Raw genomic sequence first — 21374 nt, 5'->3', positions numbered from 1 at the left:
CTCTTCCCTTTTTTGGTAAACACAACAATTAAAATCTACAAACGGACAAAAATCAGGTTGGGGGAGATAGAAGAGGAGGAAATTCTGTCAGAGTGTGCTAAGAAAAGGGAGTTTGCAAATACATTTATATATATATATATAAATACACATACTGAGCATATATATAAACTGTTCTGCCCAGCAATTTTGATTTTGGAAAAAATGTTAATCAAATGCAGTCAAATTTAGAAGCAAAAATTTCAACGAGTCACATATTTGCTGACTATAAAAAATACATATTGCCAGTTAAATCATACCCCTAATCTATGGTCAAATCATATAAAGTCTTGCTCAGACACCAAGGGAGAAAAGATTTTGTGCATGGCCAAGATGCCATTGCTGTAAATGACAGGTGAACACAGTTCGATTTAATCTCTGTATTCTTATATATAGGGATTGGGATTAGATTAGGCAGGGCAGAGGAACAGAAATAGCTATATCTTTCTTTATATCTTATGGGTAAATGTTTAGAGCGACCAAGGCAGATCACTTAGAGTATGTGGACAACTGCTCTGGTTGCATGAAAAATCACTGGATCTTATAATCTTATGCTCTTACAAACTGTTACATGGGCAAGAAAACATTACAGACTTTTCTATATTAAGAGATAATACAGGGCTAATGCTCGTACTTGAAAACTGCCTTGAAGTTTTGCATCCTATTTTATTACCATCATGCTCCCTGGTGCTATTTTAGCTTGGACGCGCCTAGTTATGCTCCAAACACTGCCTGACTGTGGTTCAGGGGCTGCCACCAAGGACATAGGGGTGAGCAAAGGGTTTACCCATATGAAAGCAAACTTTGTCGTAACATGTGTCTTCAGGGCCAAAGTCGGGGCCATGGTCGTGTTTGCTCTATTGGTGCAGATGCAGCCAAAGGTTCAGTTTTAAAAAATAGCCATCCATTTCTAGACACAGCTCCGGGGTTCCCAAAATGTACTCACATGAAGTGTGCCTCAGTTTTGGCCAAATTGGGAAGCTATGTAATGTCTCTCTCCACAGTCTCTGTATGATCCACAGCCTACGTAAGTCAATGGAGTCCCACGGGATGTAGCTCTTCTTGGATTAGTTGGTTTTGGATAACGCTACGTTTCCACCCACAAGTATGAAAATCCTCAGGAAATTATTTTGCAAAGTAGAGACAATTATAGGCAAAAATTACTGGAAATGGTAGAATAGTTCACAGTGTTGTTTTATAACAGAGCTGTAAAAAGTACCATACAGAGGAAGGCATGGCTACAGGCTGATTCATTTTTCTATAGCCAATGACTACTTGATACTCTCTCACTAAAGAGCTAAGAAAATCTTGTATTCCATGGAGCGGGGAAACCCACAAATATTTGCAATCTTCATTTTATTCTACCTCTCACAAATTTTAGGAATTCCCTTTTTGTCTGTCAGTAATGTCAAAACATTGAAGAGTAATGAGACGTGAGGCTAACGCCAATGAAATACAAACTGATGCTTAAAAAAATGATAAGGTATTTTCTGCTTGACTGATAGTTTTGATTTTCATTTCAGTAATTTATCCTGCAATATAAAGGTTAACATTTCAATCTTTACCTCCTTTAAAATGAAACGTTCCCTGCTCATATTTCCGAATTTATTACAGAAGAGAGGAGAAGCATGGATGCATGGAAAGAGCAAAAATTTTTCCATTTAAAAAAACCCACCTATGGAATAGAAAATTTTTAGAGCTTCCATATGTGTCTGATTCAGGTTTTAAATTTAAAATAAGTTGTACAGATAATAGCTGTCATCCACAAGTATAGTAGATATATGCATTTTTTGTGTACGGTTATTTAAGGACTGATCTACTTTTTCTTTTTTTTTTTCTTTTTTTTTTCCCTATATTAGAGTAAATTTCCACCAAGCTGTAAATTTGATAGGGGAAACAGACTTGTAATAGTAAATTAAAAACTCATATTGGATGGGAAGAATGCAGACTGAAATTGAGTAAACATCAATAAATGTGTTTCAGCAGCACTAATCCCATAACAGTCATCCTCCTTTGCAATTAAGACAGAAGCCTAGTTTTATTTTATTGACAAGAAGCAGATCATACTAATATCCTTGTAGATGACTTGGATGATGAAGCTTCATCTTGTACTTCATACCATGAAAAAATATCTATCATCTCCCAAAAGATTTTCAAGTCACTTCAAGTCTCAGTTAACAAGAGGTTCCCCACGTACAAGCTGCCACGCTGCCCACTCACTGCAGAGGCGGCTGTTACCTTCCTGCCTCACAGAGGCGCGGATGAGGAGTCAATCGCCCGTATATAAAACCTGGGTCAAGCAGCTGCAGGTCTCACCAACTACAGTAGACGCAGCAGGTGTTCAACACTTTTGAAAAACAGTGTTGGACACCTCAGTTTACACTCAAGCTGGCAATAAAGGAAGGAAAGGATCCACCACATTTGTTATCCAGAGTCACATTAGCAACCAGACAATGCTTCTCTCCTTTTTAAGTCTTTCCCTCAATTTGGATAGTTGTATTTTTTTAAAAAATAAGTACATTTTGAAGCTTTTTTCCTACTTGTGGAAGATGGTTTAATCTGGGTCCAACTTCAATTGGAATAAATAAGACTTCTAGGCAAGCAAGCTGGTCAACAAATACAAACTTTTTCTTTTTCTTTTCTTTTTCTTTTTCTTTTCTTTTTCTTTTTTTTTTTTTTTTTTTTTTTAAGGTCAATATGACAAAGAATGCGAATGAACAATCAACTACAATTACCAGAAAGAAAGAAGGCAGGGAGAGAACCAGGACTGATCCTGAGTCCAGCCCTATGAAAGGTAGCCCACAACACTTAATAAAATCAATGAAAACCATGTGTAAATCTGATTTCTAGTTGTTATTACTGCCTTTGGCCAAAAAAACCTGTGGCTAGCACAAGAGAAAACGTTATTATTCTTTTGTAGTAAGACTAGAAAAAGGTCAGTTCTAGTGCTGTTAAAACACCTGCCTTAAGTATTTAAACCCTTTCATGTTCTCAAGGGCACAATTCCAAAATGCCAAACTACGAGCCTGCTCATGGAGAGGAAACAGTCAAGTAAATACCATTTATTTCACCAGGGATTTTCATAGTGACAAGCATCTCTCTGGCACTGCCAGACTGAGCAGGATCAGGACCTCTATCTATTTGCTTTACACCCTCAAATGTAAGTATTTGATCCTCCAAATAGTGGCAGTCTCCATCGACTGACAAGTGACATCAGCTCCGCAATTCATTTAAAACATCTGATCTCCAAGCAACTGGCTTCCCAGATGAAAAGGCCTACGTGTGGAATTTACACCTACCCACCTTTTAAGTAGGGAGTTTATTACCTAGTGATTTTCAGCTGATATTTAGGAATGTCTTTTTAATACCCCTGTTAACAGAAGTTGAAAGGAGGTTCAACTGTGTGGTTGGTCTTTAAAGTCTACTGGCTACTTCAGGCAGAAGGAAAGGGCAAAGCTGGGCAAGGAAGAAGAGCCTAACAAGGTTTATTTTGCTCAGAAAATGGAAAGTAACATATTATCAAAACAATAGAAGCTGGCTGGGTAGGAGAACTCCATTATTGGTTACTACAGCTTCATTGTATCAACTTTCACATTTAGTTTAAAAAAAATTTGTCTATTGTAATGAAGTTTTTTCTTCAGTTATTCATGGGAGAGGTGGAGGGTTACCTGTTGTAAATATTTCAAGATCATCAGCAACGCCTCCTTTTTTACCCAAAAATCATACATTCAAATTTAATAAATTATAAAGTACAATATAGTTTAACTCCAAGTGTTTCTTTTGCTCTCTCCATGAACAGCTTGATGATTGCCTTTGCCATGTGTGAGAGTGGTTTCACAGGGCTTTTTAAAAAAACAGCACAGCACCCAAGGGTCCCAGAGGAAGTTCAAGGTTTGTATTCTTGCTTTCATGCTATTACAATGGGCTTTCTTGTCCAGCACTCTAAATGGTTCATTTTGCAGCATGATGAATTTTCCAAAACTGGGGACATCTCACAAGAAATTCCAATAGCCAGGGAAATTGCATTAAAACCTCAGTTGTGACTATTTCTAGTCAAGCTGCACAGATGAAGCTGGGTGTTTGTGAATAGAGTTATTTTTCAATTGCTGTGATTACATTTCAGCTCAGGCTGTTCTTTTTCATCCAGTGAACCTCCTGATCAGTATTTGCTCATTTTTTCCTCCCTCGTGTCCTAGCACTGATGTGCAGAATTGCTGCGTGCTGCTAATAGAAACCATGTTTCATCTTGGTGCTAAATGAAGTTGTGCTCTGAGCATAGCCTGCAGTTCTCTTTAATAATTATAAAATGGATCGATAGTCTGGGTAAGAGACAAGATGCAAGTGTTAGATTAGAAATTTTATTTCGCTCTTACTTATTTCACATTCTGAAATAAAATGCTGTGTGCCTGTTCAAGCCCCTTTCACAAGCACGAGGCTGACCTGCAGGTGAGGACCATTGATTTTAAACTGCAATCATAACTTTCTTGGCAAGTTGCTAAATCTTAATTTTAATCATATTCAGTGCCACAAAACAGAAGTTGTCTTTCAGTCTATTGATGAACTTGAATGGCATATTAAATTTGAGGGTGGTTTTTTGCATTTTCTCTGAATGCTTCCATGAATTTTGCCTAACAAATTAAACTCAGTGCTATAACAATCCCATGATTACATTTGGGTATTCCCATTTTTTTATAGGTGAACTTTGCACATACAGCAGGTTTTCGGATTATATGAAATTGTGGGGAAGTAGTTAATATATTGGAGAGTAGAGCTGCCTTTTGGAGGGACCTGGACAGGCTGGAGAAAACCTTTGGAGAGCAGGCTCAGGAGGAGCAAGGAAAGCACATGCAAAGCCCTGTGCTGGGTGGGATAACCCCACGCAGAAGCACAGGCTCAGGCTGACTGGCCAGGAGGCAGCTTCCCAGAAAAAGACCTGGGGAAGCTTGTGGGTGGATAGACTGGAGCAAGTTCAGAGAAAGATCACCAAGATGATCAGAGGGTTGGTGGACATCGCATACAGAAAGAGGTCCAGAGAGGTGGGTCTGTCCAACCTGGAGATGAGAAGGCTCAGGGCTGACCTTACTGCTGCCTGCAACTAACGGATGGCAGAGCAAAAAGAACCATCAAAGTCTTTGCAGAGATTCACAGTGGAAGAGAGTGAGACAACGAGCATATTGAGTTCTGAGTCTTACAAGCCTTCAACCTTACAATGAGTCATTATAGGCTTCCTGCTGTCCTAGTGATAGAAGACACCAATATTTTACTTGCCTGGTTAGATCTCAGGACAGTTGTGTTTGGGTGACAAGGGCATGGTGCACAGGTCTGTATTCATCACCAGTTAAGACCCTGCTCCCTTTTTTTGCCTCATGATCAGCTTTTTTTTCCACTTCTCAACTTTTCTACCTCTAGCTTGTCCCATGTATGAATAAACATTTTTTCCACTTTTCTCTATCTTTTCTTGTTTTCTTTCTTTTCCCTTTTCTTTTCTTTTCTTTTCTTTTCTTTTCTTTTCTTTTCTTTTCTTTTCTTTTCTTTTCTTTTCTTTTCTTTTCTCTTCTTTTCTTTTCTTTTCTTTTCTTTTCTCTTCTTTTCTTTTCTTTTCTTTTTCTTTTCTTTTCTTTTCCTCTCTTTTCTTTTCTTTTCCTCTCTTTTCTTTTCTTTTCCTCTCTTTTCTTTTCTTTTCCTCTCTTTTCTTTTCTTTTCCTCTCTTTTCTTTTCTTTTCCTCTCTTTTCTTTTCTTTTCCTCTCTTTTCTTTTCTTTTCCTCTCTTTTCTTTTCTTTTCCTCTCTTTTCTTTTCTTTTCCTCTCTTTTCTTTTCTTTTCCTCTCTTTTCTTTTCTTTTCCTCTCTTTTCTTTTCTTTTCCTCTCTTTTCTTTTCTTTTCCTCTCTTTTCTTTTCTTTTCCTCTCTTTTCTTTTCTTTTCCTCTCTTTTCTTTTCTTTTCCTCTCTTTTCTTTTCTTTTCCTCTCTTTTCTTTTCTTTTCCTCTCTTTTCTTTTCTTTTCCTCTCTTTTCTTTTCTTTTCTTTTCCTCTCTTTTCTTTTCCTCTCTTTTCTTTTCCTCTCTTTTCTTTTTTCTTTTCCTTTCTCATGTTTCATCTATTTGATTTTCAGTCTCTTACTCTTTTTGGTGCTTCTTGATACTGGCAGTAGAATATAATACCTTTTTTAGCATCCCCTGCCCATACAAATCATATATTTCTGTTTACCTACCCAGTTGTGTGGATAAAGTTAATGTTAGAAGCAAGAAACATATAAGTATCCACTTGAAGCAGGCTTTTCAGGAAGTCCAAAGCACAGGTTATCGAATGAGTAGGTACAGTATCTATAGTTATGGTATATAGTTACAGACAGGGACTCAGTTAAGGTTGTGAAGTTGCAAGAAGTCATTTACTTCAGGTCACTGTTGTTTAGAAAACTCTCATATTATTTTCATTTCTAGTTTTCAAACACATGAGAGTGCAAAAAACCCCCTAAACTCCTACCAGGAAGACTTATGTATGGGCCAGTATGTCAAACTTGTACTATTAGGTCAAACAAAGAGAAGGTAAAATGTAGAACTAGTGGGAAAAAGGAATTACTAATCAATCTGTTAGCTTGCTTTCGCTCTGAACCGTGTGCTGCTGGCCACCCCCGTCAGTCCCTCTGAGACACACACATCTGGTTTGCACCCTGCCTAAGTTCCTGCTTAGGTAATGGTAACTGGGATGTGTAAAATCAGTGCATGCATGAATAAGCAGGTAGATCTTACAACAGCAGGTATGCAAAGCTTGAGGGCAGCTGGTCCTGGCTAAAATTCTACTGTCTTGGGGTCCACTTTGTCTGGAGAGGCAGCACGATCACATCGGGTCACAAATCTCTCGCTCTCAGCTCTGCTATTGACCTGCATGATGATAGAGACCCCCATCTTCTGCTCCTGCTGCCCTACATCTCTCCCTGCCTTAGACACAGACTGTGACAGGGGAGGGATTACCCCTCTTCAGAGAGGGTTAGTTTGAAGTGGTTAGTAACCCACAGTGGTTAGTTTGAAGCTTGTGACACTGACCTAATACAAAATACTGTAAAAAATTGAGACAGTAGCAGAAAATAATTAAATCTAAATTGTACAGGTAATATTGTTTTAAACCATCTGAGCCCCCAGAGAAGCAATTTTCTAAAGTAAACATTGGCAAATGGGTTGTTGTCAAAAAAGAAAAAAAAAAAAAAGAAAGATGAAAAAAGGGAAACTTAAATTTCCCTGACATTGACCTGCCCTGTCAGGCTGGGATACACATTCATCAGTCTCTTGCACTTATCTGGTATCTGACTGACATTCTGTGATGACTTGAAAGCAAAGTAACACAGATGGATAGTGCTCTCTTTTGAAGAACAAAATGTAGCAGGAACTGAATTTTCAAGTACGTTCAACGTGAAGTTAACTCTTCAGATTGTAGGAGCAACTTTTAAACGCAAGAGAAGGAGGAAAAAAAAAAGGAAAAAAAAAAAGCTCAAAAGAGCTATTGGGGATTCCCTATAAATGTGCATATAAAGTAAGTTAACATTTACATAGTCTCTGTTACTTTCAATGTACTTCAGACAATAGCTAATCAATACTATTACACAGTTTTAAAAAGGCTGAGTATTCCGGGGTGGTGAGCCGCATCCTCACAAATGCAACATACAGCCTGAAGCCGCTCTTTGGCCAGATACTTCCATCCTTGGAGATTTCCCAAGATCAGACAGGCTGTCCTCCTCCATGGAACCTAGTGAGCCTTTTCTTATTTCAGAGGAAAAGCTCAGTTTGGAGAGGTATCATTAGTTCATGGCACAGGAAGGAATTTAATGTAGGGAATTTTTAACTACCCAGCCTTCCTCGGGAATCAAGTTTGAGATAAGAATGAAATGAGCCCCTGACTCGCAGACATGGAATTAACCATTATGATCCAGCAGAGAAATCAGTTGATTATATTAAATTTTAGACAATCATGAGGGATACAATAGTACTGTTTCAAATATTCATCTCTGTTCCTCCTGATTCCTGTGACTCCCTACTTATTTTTGGGGTCAAATAGTAAACGTTAAGAACATCCTTTATATAACCTAAGTTACACATTTGATACTGCTCACATATGCTCATACAACAGTGAGAAGTTCCATTTCAACAATAAATTCAAACCTACAGAAGAAGCCAATTTTTATAGCTCAGTGGCCATTACATCAGACTCTCTATTCCTTTAAAATCTTCCATGAAGATTTTCTCTTGCTTGAAAGAAACTCTAATAAAAGAAGTTCAAACATATTTTGTCTTGTGTTATATAAAGTCTACTCAAGTTCAGTAATATAATATTTTCTGGACACAAATCATATAATTATTTTCTCTAGTGTACCTCTTCAGAGTGACTCTTAGAGTGGCTTTTGCTCCTAGATCTTCCACCTGGTAAAAAGTGCATGTAGGTGTCTGGCCAGGGGCACAGGCACTGGAGGGAAAAAGATCAAAGGCCTATAAATGTGTCAAACTTTCAAATGCAAATCACCTGCCATAATGCTGCTGAGAACAAATCCTTCATTATCACCATTCTGTGAAAGGCTTAAATTAGCCTGAATTGGCTGAAAAGAACAAGAAAAGGAAAGCCATTTATCTTCCTGTGAGTTTTACTACCCTTAGATTTATTTGGCTAATGGTCCAATAGCCCACTAATCAGAATATCTGCATAACAAATTCTTCAGTAAATAAAATATGTGATCACATAATGTTGCTATTAAAGTTAAACTGAGATCTGTGACAATAGCTTATTAAAAGAATACTTACAATAAGTTATTCTTTTTAATTCCCAACCTATGATCTACTGTGATTTATGTACTAACAATTATCAACAGACTTCCTAGCTTGAACTTTTTAATGTGCACTTCTTAAACTGCATTTTCTCCAGATAGATGCCATACTCATCCTTATTTTAGGCTCTCATTATTCTGAAAATATAATTACTTTCTGAAAAGGCACAATGTCTTGACTTTTTTATAGATAGTTTCAGTATTGTAGTAGAACATTTGATTGCTCTAATTGACTAGAAGAGCAAGAGTTTTTTTTAAAGAATGCACTATACCTAATATTTATTTATAAGGGGAAATCCTAGTGCTCTACTTTGTTAAATGAATAACTGCAATGGGGGTTTGTTAAGTTATTGGGATCTTTGAAAGCTCCTGGTCAGGATGGATAAGAGGTTGTCTGAGGGAAGCAGACTGAGGACCCTTAGCTCAGCAAGAATCTTCAGAAGGTGGGTGTCCTTGGCTGGGTCTGGTAAGACTCCCCACAACATCTGTGTTAGTAACTTTTTTCTGCAAAAGAGACACTTTCTACCGCACTGGCTTTTCTGTTGGTCAAAATTTTATGTTCTCCCTCTGAAACATTCATCCCTCCACAGTCACTCACTTGGGTTATATCCTGAAGTCTATGATGGGTTAAACACAATATACAAATTAGAGTCTTTTCACCCAGGGGAAAATAACAAGGTTATAAGAGTTCATACTAGAAGGCTATACAAGGTTATATAGGTATCTACACACATGTCATGCCAGGAGAACCCTACAGCTATGAAAGCTCTTCCTCGTTCACTGTCATGTCAAAGCAGTTCGAAATCTTTGGCTTCTGTAGTGAGAGTGGCCTGGCAGTTGGAAGATATTTATGATTGTTGATAGTAATTTTTTCTGTATCTCTAATTCACGGCCTCCCAGCACAAAATGTTTGGTTTTTATTTTTTTAATAAAAAAGGAAAAAAAAAACAAACCAAAACACCACCACCTCCACCCCCCCCACACCCCCCCCCCCTTAATTTTCTGGTATTTTACAAGATAAATATGCTATCACTAAGAATTTGTTGCACGATCCACACTACTATTATTGGAAGAAATATCATTTTCTTGAACAAATTTTTCAGCTCTATGTACAAATTCAAGCATCTTTAGTGCAAGACCCACATGCCCATTTCACACAGTTATATTCTTCAGCTCATCAGTGCAAGGAGAAGAATGTCCTCTCTTCAAGACCTCAGTGCCAGGTCTAGCAAAGGAGTAGTGGTTTTTTAAAGATTATTTATGAAATCTGCTAGGCTACTATATGGAACGCAATCAGCTATTATGGGATAACTTCCAGCCCACCTTCCAAAACACTAACACCAGAGACTGCAACGTGGATGGTGCTGGATAAGGTTGTTCTGGTGGGTTTTTGTTTGGTTTTGGTTTTGTGTTTAAATAGAATCAAATTTGGTCTTTCTAGCTGAAAAACCAAACCCCAAACAAAATGGAATATATGTTTGAATCCTGTTTTCTTTCTACATTATATCTCAAAACCTCTTAATCGTGTGATTATTGTAGTGTTTTCTTGTGATAGTGCCAAAAAGAATATTCATAACACAGAAGAACAGAATAACACATTCTATGAGTTTTTACCATTGGTGTACTAACAACTGTAAGTCAGCAACTGACAGTAATACTGGGGGAAAATATAAATATACCATCAACTGAAAACAATGTTTCTTTAGAAATCACAAACAAAAAGCATGAGGCTACAATTTTCCCCAAATATCTGTCTTGCAAATTCTAAGCAGTCTGAGAGTATTAAGATTTGGGATTTTTAGTAAAGTAAAATAAGAAGAGTCCAGAAAACAGTGACATCCTCTTTGATGATGGCATGTAAGCAGACACCAGAACGAAGGCGAATTTGTGCTTTGGAGACATTTATGTGTGACCCTATCACCTCCACTTGGACTTAAAGGTAAGAACACCTACAAATCTCACACATTTCACGGTGTTCAAAAAAATACAAACCACTCTCTGTAATTATGCTGTAAAAGATTAAAAAGTTAATAGAGAATCAGAAGAAGATGTTGGGCTGTACTTACCTTACTAAAAATAATGGTAGGAGCCAGAGGGGAGGACAGCAACTTGGCACAGGTTTGTACAAAGGGAGAGCTGCTGAACTGAATGTCTTGGGCTCTCACAGATTATTCTGGAACTCAAAACACGAGTGTTTAGGAATCCAGGATTAACATATGCCCTATGCCATCCCACTGCAGTATCTCCTGCTCCTCTGCTCTATCACCTAAATTTCTCTGCAATATCAGCAGCACAAGTCTTTGATAACCACTCATGGCAAAACCACCTTTACACCCTCATCTCCCCCCATGCATCCTCCATCTTTTTTTATCTGCCTGATAGCCAAAAGATGGCTCCTGTCACAGCTTAGAGAAGCATGTGTGAGCTGACTGATGAGCTGGCTGCCATCAGAGCCACTGCTGGTTTCTTTCTCTTGGGAAGGCATGAAAAGTCTTTTCTATTCCCTGAGCACTTGATTGTAAAAAAATTATAGCCCTGAAACCATCAAATTTGGTTGAAATTGGCCAGTTGTTAAAAAATGCCAGTGAAGGGCAAAAGGAAAGAAGTCACACGACATAGACAAGGCATCTTTCCATAAGGCTTCATGTCCATAACTGGATGGGGTGGTTACACTCCCAGAAGACAGATGATTTGAACCTATCCAGGCCAAGAACACATCTGAAATTCTCTATTTATTACGAACTTATATGAAAAAGACACCTCACATTCTTCTGGTCTATCCAACAGAATGAGGCCTGATTAAGTCTACCAAGCAGTAGTTCTGATCACCCACTTCCAAGAAACTTTCAGTTTTCCATAAACTCCAAAGAATGTAAGAGATTGTCAGTCTGTAGTGCTAAGCAAGCTTTCTAGGGAGAAGAATTACCCACAGTTAAACTACAAAAACTATTTAGGTATAGAAAAATACAATTAATATAACTGTCCCAGTGCCCTACAGCCATCTATAAAATGCTAACTGCCCACTTCTTCAGCAGCATCCTGTGCGAAAGATGGTGTCTCTCCCAGCAGTGTCTTCCTAGGTCATACTAAGGCATCAGCCCTGTAATACCATCTCTTCTACTTCTAACCGGAAGGTCTTATATGGTAAAGAGGCCATTCAATTATTACAAAAAACACATTAGTCTGGATGAAAAGTCTTACAAAGCCCCTGTACAGTAGGTGTGCACGTGGCTGTAACTCCTGGAGCCCTCTGGTCCATTAGATTCCAAGGCTTTGGGGGATGTGAGCCTGAGCACAGGGTTCTTTCCCACCCACCTGCAGATCATCAGGAAACTTAGCTCATCAGTGCAAAAGATACCACGAAAATGTCTCCAAGACATGGCAGTGGGTTGAGCGACAGAGGCTTAAAGGCTAAAGCTGCTCTGAGACCTGGCATTCATGTTGGACTGGAAGACAATCTGAATTAGACCTGAAAAGAAGCCATAGATTTCATGTTTTTTGCAGCAGATAAAACTTGGACAGTCTTTAGGGTTTGTGTTGCCTTGTCTGTCCATTTGTTATGTGGTTTCACTGCCAGGGCAGCACTGGGATGTTGGGATGGAAGCAGAAGACAGCACATAAGGATTCATCTAGTAAGTTTGCCCACATGTATTCAAAGCAGACCACGCTGACAGTTCCTCCCACCATATCCTAAAGAATACCTATAGCTTGCCACAAATCCAACCTTTGTCAAGAATGTTTGGTAGGACAACTAACTTGGCTTTGAGCTTGGATGGGGAGGTGCTCTAGCAGAGCAAATTGCATTTCAAAATAAGATATTAAAATAACATAAATGCTAAAGTACTGCTACTTCTACATTATCTTGGCATGAAAAACATCCTTGGTTAACTTCTTTGCCTTCATTGCATTTTAGTCAGGCAGCTAATTCCCTTGAAATATCCATCAAGTGCAATTTAGAATAGGCAGCTGTTTTCATGGAGCAAAATTTTCAAAGGTATGTCCCTTTTTCCAGCTGTGCTTGGTCTTTTGAAGTGACAAAAATCTCTCCAACCCCGTCAAGGGAAATTGGGGTGGTGGGTGGAGACAAGGCTTGGGTTTAAAGAACTTTTAAAGTTTGATATGTGACTAATCTTATTAAATTAAGTTCAGTACTGATGGTAGCTACAATGCAGGACACATGAGCAAGAGAACAGTGCGGAGTGGTTCTGCCACCCATCGTAATTTTGTTTTCTTGAAACAGTTAAAGTGTTTTGTTTCCTGCAGGAAAAAGCGCTATATCTAGCGCTGAGTTTACTGTTTTGTCAGAAGCACTGAGGTTTATAACAACTCCCAGTAATATTGTAACCACAGTTCCCTTTTATCTGCTAACAGAGTATGGCAGGGTTTGACACCTTTTTAGACATGAAAAGACTTTATCTTGTCTCAAGTAACAGTTGCCATTCGTCTCTTTCACCACTATATTTTCCAAGTTTCTTCCTTGACACAAGAGCACAGAGCCAAGCCTGTGCAAAGCCTCAAAGTTAAATAACCTCCTTCACAAATGAGGAAATTACTGTTAACTACCAAAAGATTTATCAAGTTCATCAATTCTATCAATAAAGTGGAAATTAGTTAAAGGAATGAAAATTAAATTTTCCCTTTGTTAAGTACGTTCAGGTATGTTGGCAAGTATTTCAGCAATATTTTCCAAAGAAAAAATAAAGAGGATGTGTAACTTGGTAGCTGGATATATTTCAAGTGAGGAGTGTTTGGAGGGTTTTTTGTTTGTTTGTTTGTTTTTTTAAGCTCTCTATGTATATATTTCATGTAAACAGTATTTATTTTCTGTTCTTGTCGATTCCTCATGGAGCTGAAACAGTGAATTACAATCACAAGAAACACCAAATAAATGTTTGCCTTTGTTAAGCTACGCTGTATGAATTTGCTACATTTAAATAGATGTTTAATACTGTTTATAAATGGAAATTGTGATATTTATACAGCTAAGAGAGAACCTATGGATCTGCCCTATGTCTCTGCAGGAACTATTCAAGCTAGAGGAATGCTGACACCAGGAATCATGGACTAGGTAAAATACTGAGGCTGGTACAGTAATTCTGCAGAAAAACTTTCGGAGAAGCACTTTAAGAACGATCATCCGTTCCTTGCCCCACCTCCACAGCAGGTGTAGTTTTATTACTTCAGATGAAGCACTCTGATAGAGCCTGTTTGGGTTGACCAAGGCAGATGAGAAATGAAAATATATTCAGGGTCATCAGGCTGATGAATCACATTCACTTATACTTATGGCCAGTTTAACATAATCTTTCTTGTAGGACTATTTCCTGCAGAAGAAAGTTCTCTTTGTTACACCCACTCAATTTATTTAAACATTTTCTTCACAAGCTAACCTGAGAGGTTAGCTTTGGCATAGTAAAAACATTTCCAAAGGAAAAAAATCCTTCCCTAATCCTTAGATTGAGTAAATTACAGAAAGATGAGAAATCAATTTCCCTTCTGTAACAAATCACAAGTTTAATTCACGCCACAGCCACCCCCCGTGATAAATGTTCTTGTGTTTATTTGCTCCAATGAGCAGCTACAGCCTAAATGAGAGAGCACATCCTGCACATGCTTGAGCTGTATTTATGAAACCAGATTAATTTATAGCAATATCAGCACCACAGTATCTTTTTTTTCTCTTCTGCAGTCCTTAATGACTTATGATTATATCTCATTTCTGGTTTCCATCATCTGCAAAACATGAACTTGTCATAATTCTGGCACAGTATTTTCAGGGAATCATCCTTTAAAGCAGTCATCCCAGCCAGATTTGGAAATTAAACAAAAAACCCTGCAAAATCCACTCTTGCCCCAAATTCTAAACAAAAACTCCAAAACACAGAAACCCACCCTGTAAGTGAAATTCTATGATCCCTCCAACAAAAGAGCACATTCTCATACACTGGGAGGGAAAAAAAGTAAAGTCATTCTCGTGATGTTGGCATTTTTATTGATGAAAATTCAAACTCTTGATTCCAACTTTCAGTATGCAAAATCAGCAGCAAGAAAAAGAATCATACATAACCAATAACAATGTTTTTCACCCAAAAATGGTCTGATCTCTCCACTACTGACCACTGCATAAGGAATCTCTCCATTTATGGTCCCCAGGTGACTGCTACTTTTATTCTCCTTAGCAATTCTGTTCTTATAGCTACCCTCTCATATCAGTGGGGTGGTTAAGAGTCTCGAGAAGAGAAACATGATCTTCAAATCTGATAATAAATGTCCAGTATTTTGGATTTTTTGCTCATTTCTATAATACATTTCTAATTTGGAAAATCAACTATAAATAAAGCTTTCTCCATTTACCTACAGAAGAAAATAAGAAACTACCATTCTGGCTAGTTACAGATTGTATTATCTATAAACTACCTACTTCTGCCTTAAACACATCTGGAATTTAGCTTCCTAACTTCTAAAAGCTTGGCATTTATGAAGGAAGAATGAACATTTTCATTAAGGCATGGATATTTTAATTTTCTATTGTAAACATTATACCTTGGTAAGAGTGGCCTTTCTTCTTGTTGGTCCATAGAAAAAGTTAAACACTTAAATGCAAGGAAGGAGGCATCTTGTAATAAGCTGTTGAAAACAACTTTTTTTGTGTGTGTATGAACAGAGATTGCTTCTGTATTAAAAAGGAAGGAAGAACATCTTCAAAAATGCAATTGTATTCAAGTTCCCTCTTTAAAAACAAGCATTTACATTATATTAATTCAAAGAATCTGCAATATCATAATTAGATTTTGATTTTCTGTAACTTAACCTTCATTCTAACACAAGTAGAAGTGAGTGTTAGATGGGATTTCATATCTTCTTTGAGAAAAAAATGCTCCAAACTATAAATGTTTGATTAAAGAAGCCATCAAATTTCCTTCAATATTAAGATATGACAGCTACAAAACCTTACATGGTTTATTCCATTCTTTGGAAGATGCACTTAATAAACACAAAGAACAGTTTACTATAGGGACTGGCAGGTATAAATTAAGCTACCCTGCAAGGTACATCTGCTGTGCGTCTCTACCTGGTCTTACAGAGATAATCAACACAACCAACACCCCAGAATTTGAAAATAAATTTTAAAACTAGCAAAATTAAGTTAGTGGAGCAGAATGGAAAATTTAAGTTGGAAAGAGCTGTATCACTTTGTCTTATTAAGAATATCCAACAGCAGCGCAGGCACTATTTTAATAAGTGCGGAGCAGAATGGAAAATTTAAGTTGGAAAGAGGTGTATCACTTTGTCTTGAGAATATCTAACAGCAGCGCAGGCACTATTTTAATAAGTGTTTTTATAAACAGGACTAATAGCTGTACATAAAATCCTCACAATTGGCTGGGAAAAACCCCCTCTTACTTAACCTCCTTGCTCCCTTGTATACTATATCCTGATGTTTATGTATCAAGTTCATAATCTAGTCAAGTCCAGAATAACTGCCACTTGCTTATAATCAGTTATTTGGAACTTTTGCTAATATTTCAGTTTCAAACTTGAGCTCCAGTATGGGGTATTTCACAGCACTTCTTATTTATCAAGACTGTGTCTGCTTAAAATTGATAGAGCATACTGCAGAAACTTTGAGAAAGAACTCTGTAAGAGCTGAAGGTTCAGAGTTAATTGTTATCATAATTTATTTTACGGAGAACTCAATTGATTTTGATTCTTCCTTTTAGTCTTTCAGATAAGGGAAGGGGACTGTCTGCCCATGCGTAAGTCAGAACAGCACTTCTGGCTTGCCGCGTGGGATCAGAACCTGACCTCTCAAACAGTTGCTCTGGACTTTGGGAACAATTAACTTGCCCTAGAGAGGATGGTTCTGGAGACACTTGCAATGAGAAACCATTACCAGCTCTTTTTACATCGGTCTTTTTCTTCTGCCCTTTAATTATAAGGGCAGAGTCACTGTTTGTTCTTTTGCTAGTAACAGTGTTACTCCTTTTCTTTGTAAAACATTTTTTATACTGACCAGGGTTCAGTTGCCTTTTCTGCTGCTCATAAATCTGATTTTTATTCATGTTCCCATCATCACTGTCTTCACTAGAAGAACATCTGTTCTGACACACACTCTTTTTAAAAGTTTGTGTACAAGCTTTTTTAATGTGACAGCCATTTACAACATCTGATGGCTTCTGAGAGACTGGAAGCACTTCACACCCAGAATGCAGTGTCTCTGTTGTTTCCCCACTGAGGGCTAGAGATGTTGAACTGCTTATATTATGGTCTTTTGGCATCATTTCAGCCAGGCTGTCAGCTTTTTTGCACTCATCTTGATAAATGTCTATGCTGCATTCCCTTGCACAGTTTTCTGATAGTACATTTTTACTCTCCTGCACTCGTTTATTTGACTGACACAAGGAAGAGACATAATCAGGATTCAGTGTTCCTTTTGTTTGTTTAAAACATTTAAAAGACTCCAGCTGCATTACATCTTCAGACAACAAAGGCTTTGATGGAATGGAAGTCTTCTTCAGTATTTGCTCACTTAAAGACCACTTCTGAAGTTGTCCCATAGAATCATCTGAAACCAAATCATCCGCACTATCAGAATGGTGATGATCAGGCTGCGCAGCATCAGAATACTCTGAGCTATTTCTTACTGTTTCAAGATCTAGTAGATGTGAGCGTCCTATGTATGTAGTTAAGTCAGCTGCTGGACCATGGGTATCACCCACACAGGCTGGTGAAGCACTGAAGGTTTCTTCCCAATCAATATTGTCCAGTTGTAGCCCAGCTGTTACAGAGGAAGAAGATGATATCCCTGAATTTTTAGTAAATTGTGGTGGCAATATAGAGTCAGGCAACGTATTCTGTAAGAGCAAGTAAGGCAATGCAGGCTGAGGAGGAGCAGCTGCTGATGTTGGCCTTTGAACAGCTGTCAGGCTGGAAGCTGCAGCTAACACTACACCTTTTGATTCAGTACTTCTCTGGTGTATCTCACCTTTTGGGAGAGTTTTTATACCTGACGTGGAATCTTGCACAGGAAGAATTCCACATCTAGATTTTAAATTCATTTGAGACAAAAGATCACTAACTTCATCACAAACATTTGGTAATTTGTTTTCTTTTGGTCTGTCTTTCTTGTCTGGAAAAAAAAAAAAAAGTAAAAATAGTATATAAAAATGGCATATTAACCACAGTTCAGATTTCCTACTGTTAAAACATAAAATGGTAAGATAAAAATCACAGTCCCAGCAAGGTATCATGCCCTGATTTTGACAAAACGTGGTATTGCTCAACAGTGGGAGAAGTATTTGTTGCTTTTGCTTCATATATTCTGGCAAGACCCATAAGCTCATAAGAAATAAGCTTTTGGACTTACTTTTCTGTTTCTTCTTCAGAACTTCAGACTTTTCCATTTGATAAAGGGCAACTACATCAGGATAAGCAGCCTGAAACAAGGACTCCTCTTCTACTGTGACTACAAACAACTCCTCAGGCTCATCTTCTGCATTAACATAATGTTCTAAAAAAATTAATGAATGTACATTAGGCATGTATACACACACATATCAAAGTAGTGAGTAAGAAAAACAAAGAATAAAAGACTTTAGTACAAAGAAGGTGTGTAAAAAGGTCAATAGGACAATGTTTGATTTTAGCTACAATTATTTCTGCCAGTCTCCTGGCACAAACAGGCACACTAAAGGTAGAAGTCTGTCAGCACAGAAAATTTTCTAGCTATTAAACAGTCACAGCTCTGGGTACATAGTGAAATAAGATACGAAGTACAGATTACAGGTCTTATTAACATGTACAAGAAAAAGCACCTGAAAACTTAGACCCTTGCTTTCTAGGTAGATTTTTTTATTTTTTAAAGTATTGCTTTTACTTTCAGGGTATGTGAAATTTGATGCACATTTTCTATTGTTTTCACAGAGCAGTTTCCAATCTCACCCACATTTAATTGCCTTATAATGCTGTCAAATTCTTTTCCTCTTTAAACAATGTATTTCTCTTTTTCTATTAACTGTTTTGTTCCATAATGTACATAGAAAACAGACCAACCTGGTTTTTGCCACTCAATTTCAAAACAAGGAATTCCATTTTTAACACGTGTCTTGACTATCCTGTAAGAACAAAAAGAAGCCCATTAAATGATTTTGTTTAAACAAGAAATGAAAAATTGAAGTTATCTAAAAATATTTCAATACTTTGATTTGTAATGATTCAGAGGAATAAATAATCCTGTAACAGTGAAATTAATACACTTTTTAAAAAATACACTACTTCTCTGTATAAGTTATACAGTAAAGTTTTGGGTCTAGATTTGAGTACTAATGCTTTTTTTTTTGCCTTTTTTTTTTTTAATGATACAGCTCAGAGGAGCATAACAAGAAATCAAAAAGATATTCTGTAATAGACAGCCATAACACAGAATCCTACAAACATCAGTTTGGTATCTTCAACTATGCCACAGAGAAGTCTGTTGCCATAGACATTTGCTGAATGACGAGACAGGGTAATTTTTATCTTTGAGAGTATGAAGGAAGATAAAATAGCAGGGACAGTCAGTCTTTATGACATTTTTCTAAAAACATTATCTACACCCCAGTTTAATAGGTTCCTACGTGTGAAGAGGCTCCTGAAGAATCATTACTGTGTTTTTAAACACTTGTTAACAAAAGGAACCTTCTAGACTATGCTGATCTGTCATTTAAACTCTTGAAATACTAAGAGGTGTTATAATCAGAGAATGTAAACTAATTTATTCCTCAAGGTAAATGCTGGTAATTTATCTAGCCAGTCAATTTAAAAAGCAGTCCCCAGTCTCTCTACTCTTTTTGAACGTTAACACTGACTAGAACAGCTTCTCTGCAAGTAATAATTTAACAGACTGTGACACATCAACCCAGAAGAGATACTACCACATTGCTACTGACTGTCCTTCTCTCCCTCAAAATTAAAGTCTATAAAATCTTGAACAGCATCAAGGAACATGGAAAACTACTAACCTTCTTGCAATACATGAATTTTGGGGGAGGAATTGCGATTTCATTTGGGAAATTAAACCACTGGATACTAAAGTTAAAATAAGCAACAATTCTCTTTACACAGTGAAGCTGATATTTGTCAACAGACACCGCAGATTCTAGAAGTTTATATAAGTCTAAGAAAAGATGAGTTTTTTTAAAAAAAAAACAAAAATCAAAAACCATTGAGGGCTGATAGAATAAGGTTCTAATTCTGGCTCAGAAAAACCCTGAATAACTGAAACCTGGACAGTGGGAAAATATGCTAGGGGAAAGTAGTTACATGCTTATCTTTTTTTGGTTTTTTTTTTCTTTCCTGCATATCCATTTTTAGTAATAGGATACCTGGCCATTCTTATATCCCTAAATGCAGTTAATAACAAAACAATTAAGGGCAGTTAATAACAAAACAAGGGGAAATGGCTTTAAGCTGAAAGAAGGTAGGTTTAGATCAGATATTAAGAAGTTCTTCACTGTGAGGGTGGTCAGACACTGGAACAGGTTGCCCAAGGAAGTTGTGGATGCCCCCTCCCTGGAAGTGTTTTAGGCCAGGTTGGATGAGGCTTTGAGCAACGTGGTCTAGTGGAAGGTGTCCCTGCTGATGGCAGGGGGGTTGGAACTAGATGATCTTTGAGGTCCCTTCCAACCCAAACCATTCTATGATTCTATGCAGCAGTCCTAAATGAAAATGTTTTGAGAAAAACAGTTAGCAGAATAGAATCGTAAGCCAATGATTTCATCAGACACATAGTACAACAGTCAGCAGGTCTGATAAGAAATCAGAGACCATGACTGTATCTGCAGGTGCTCATTTCTAAGTCTAGGCTCTTATTTTGAATCACAGAAGTCAACTGGACTTCTGCTGAGAACCTGAGCAGAGGATCAAACCTGTAATGCTACATCTCATGCACAGATCCAAGGAAACAGAACAGAAAGCAAGCATAGGAAAAAGCACGTGTTGTCAGAGTGAAAGGGAACTGCTGTACGTAGTACTTTGTATAGTGGTAGTATAAGAATCGGAGTACTTATCTAAATTTTTACCTCTATTCAATACAAGCACAAGGCTTGAAATAGAGATGGAAGAAAACTATTATAATTTCATAAAGAAGAAAAAAACCCTATGATTTTCCTCCAGCAGTAGAAGTAAACATATTAAGTTGAGGAAACCAAGGTACATTACCTTATTGCCTGCAACTGTTTCGAATCAGTGTATCCAGATTTTCTCTGGATCATATCATAATGTGTCAATAGCGTTAAAAGTTTCTTACAAGCATAATGTTTGGGCCATTCCATCTTCTCAGAAGCAAATATCTGTTAGTATAAAAAAAAACCACCTCAAATTTTAAAACTTATTCTGTTAGGCATCATGCTTAGATGGCTAGGCAGTAGGGACACAGGACTAAATACTTAAAACATCACGAATGCTTTTACACATTAGTGTAATACCTAATGATATCTCACTGCCAAGGGAGGGAACAATCACCCATAATGGGGCAGATTCATCAGCTGTCA

General features: G+C 37.5%; 1 protein-coding gene across 1 annotated transcript in view; it reads right to left on the bottom strand.

The window, feature by feature from the left end:
* Positions 1-16538: 16538 nt before the first annotated feature.
* Positions 16539-21374, bottom strand: part of LOC104528829 (flap endonuclease GEN homolog 1) — a gene marked incomplete at its 5' end in the record, with an annotated part of 7876 nt that continues 3040 nt past the window's right edge. The window contains 4 exons of the mRNA XM_010172965.1: positions 16539-17974; positions 18212-18355; positions 18898-18959; positions 21043-21173. Coding sequence (XP_010171267.1) covers positions 16539-17974; positions 18212-18355; positions 18898-18959; positions 21043-21173 — 1773 coding nt within the window. The remainder of the gene's footprint in view (positions 17975-18211; positions 18356-18897; positions 18960-21042; positions 21174-21374) is intronic.

This window comes from Antrostomus carolinensis, unplaced genomic scaffold (assembly GCF_000700745.2).
Source record: "Antrostomus carolinensis isolate BGI_N321 unplaced genomic scaffold, ASM70074v2 scaffold3410, whole genome shotgun sequence".
NCBI classification, from domain to species: Eukaryota; Metazoa; Chordata; class Aves; order Caprimulgiformes; family Caprimulgidae; genus Antrostomus; species Antrostomus carolinensis.
The sequence above is the reverse complement of the archived record's forward strand: the minus strand, read 5'-3'. Positions and strand labels throughout refer to the sequence as shown.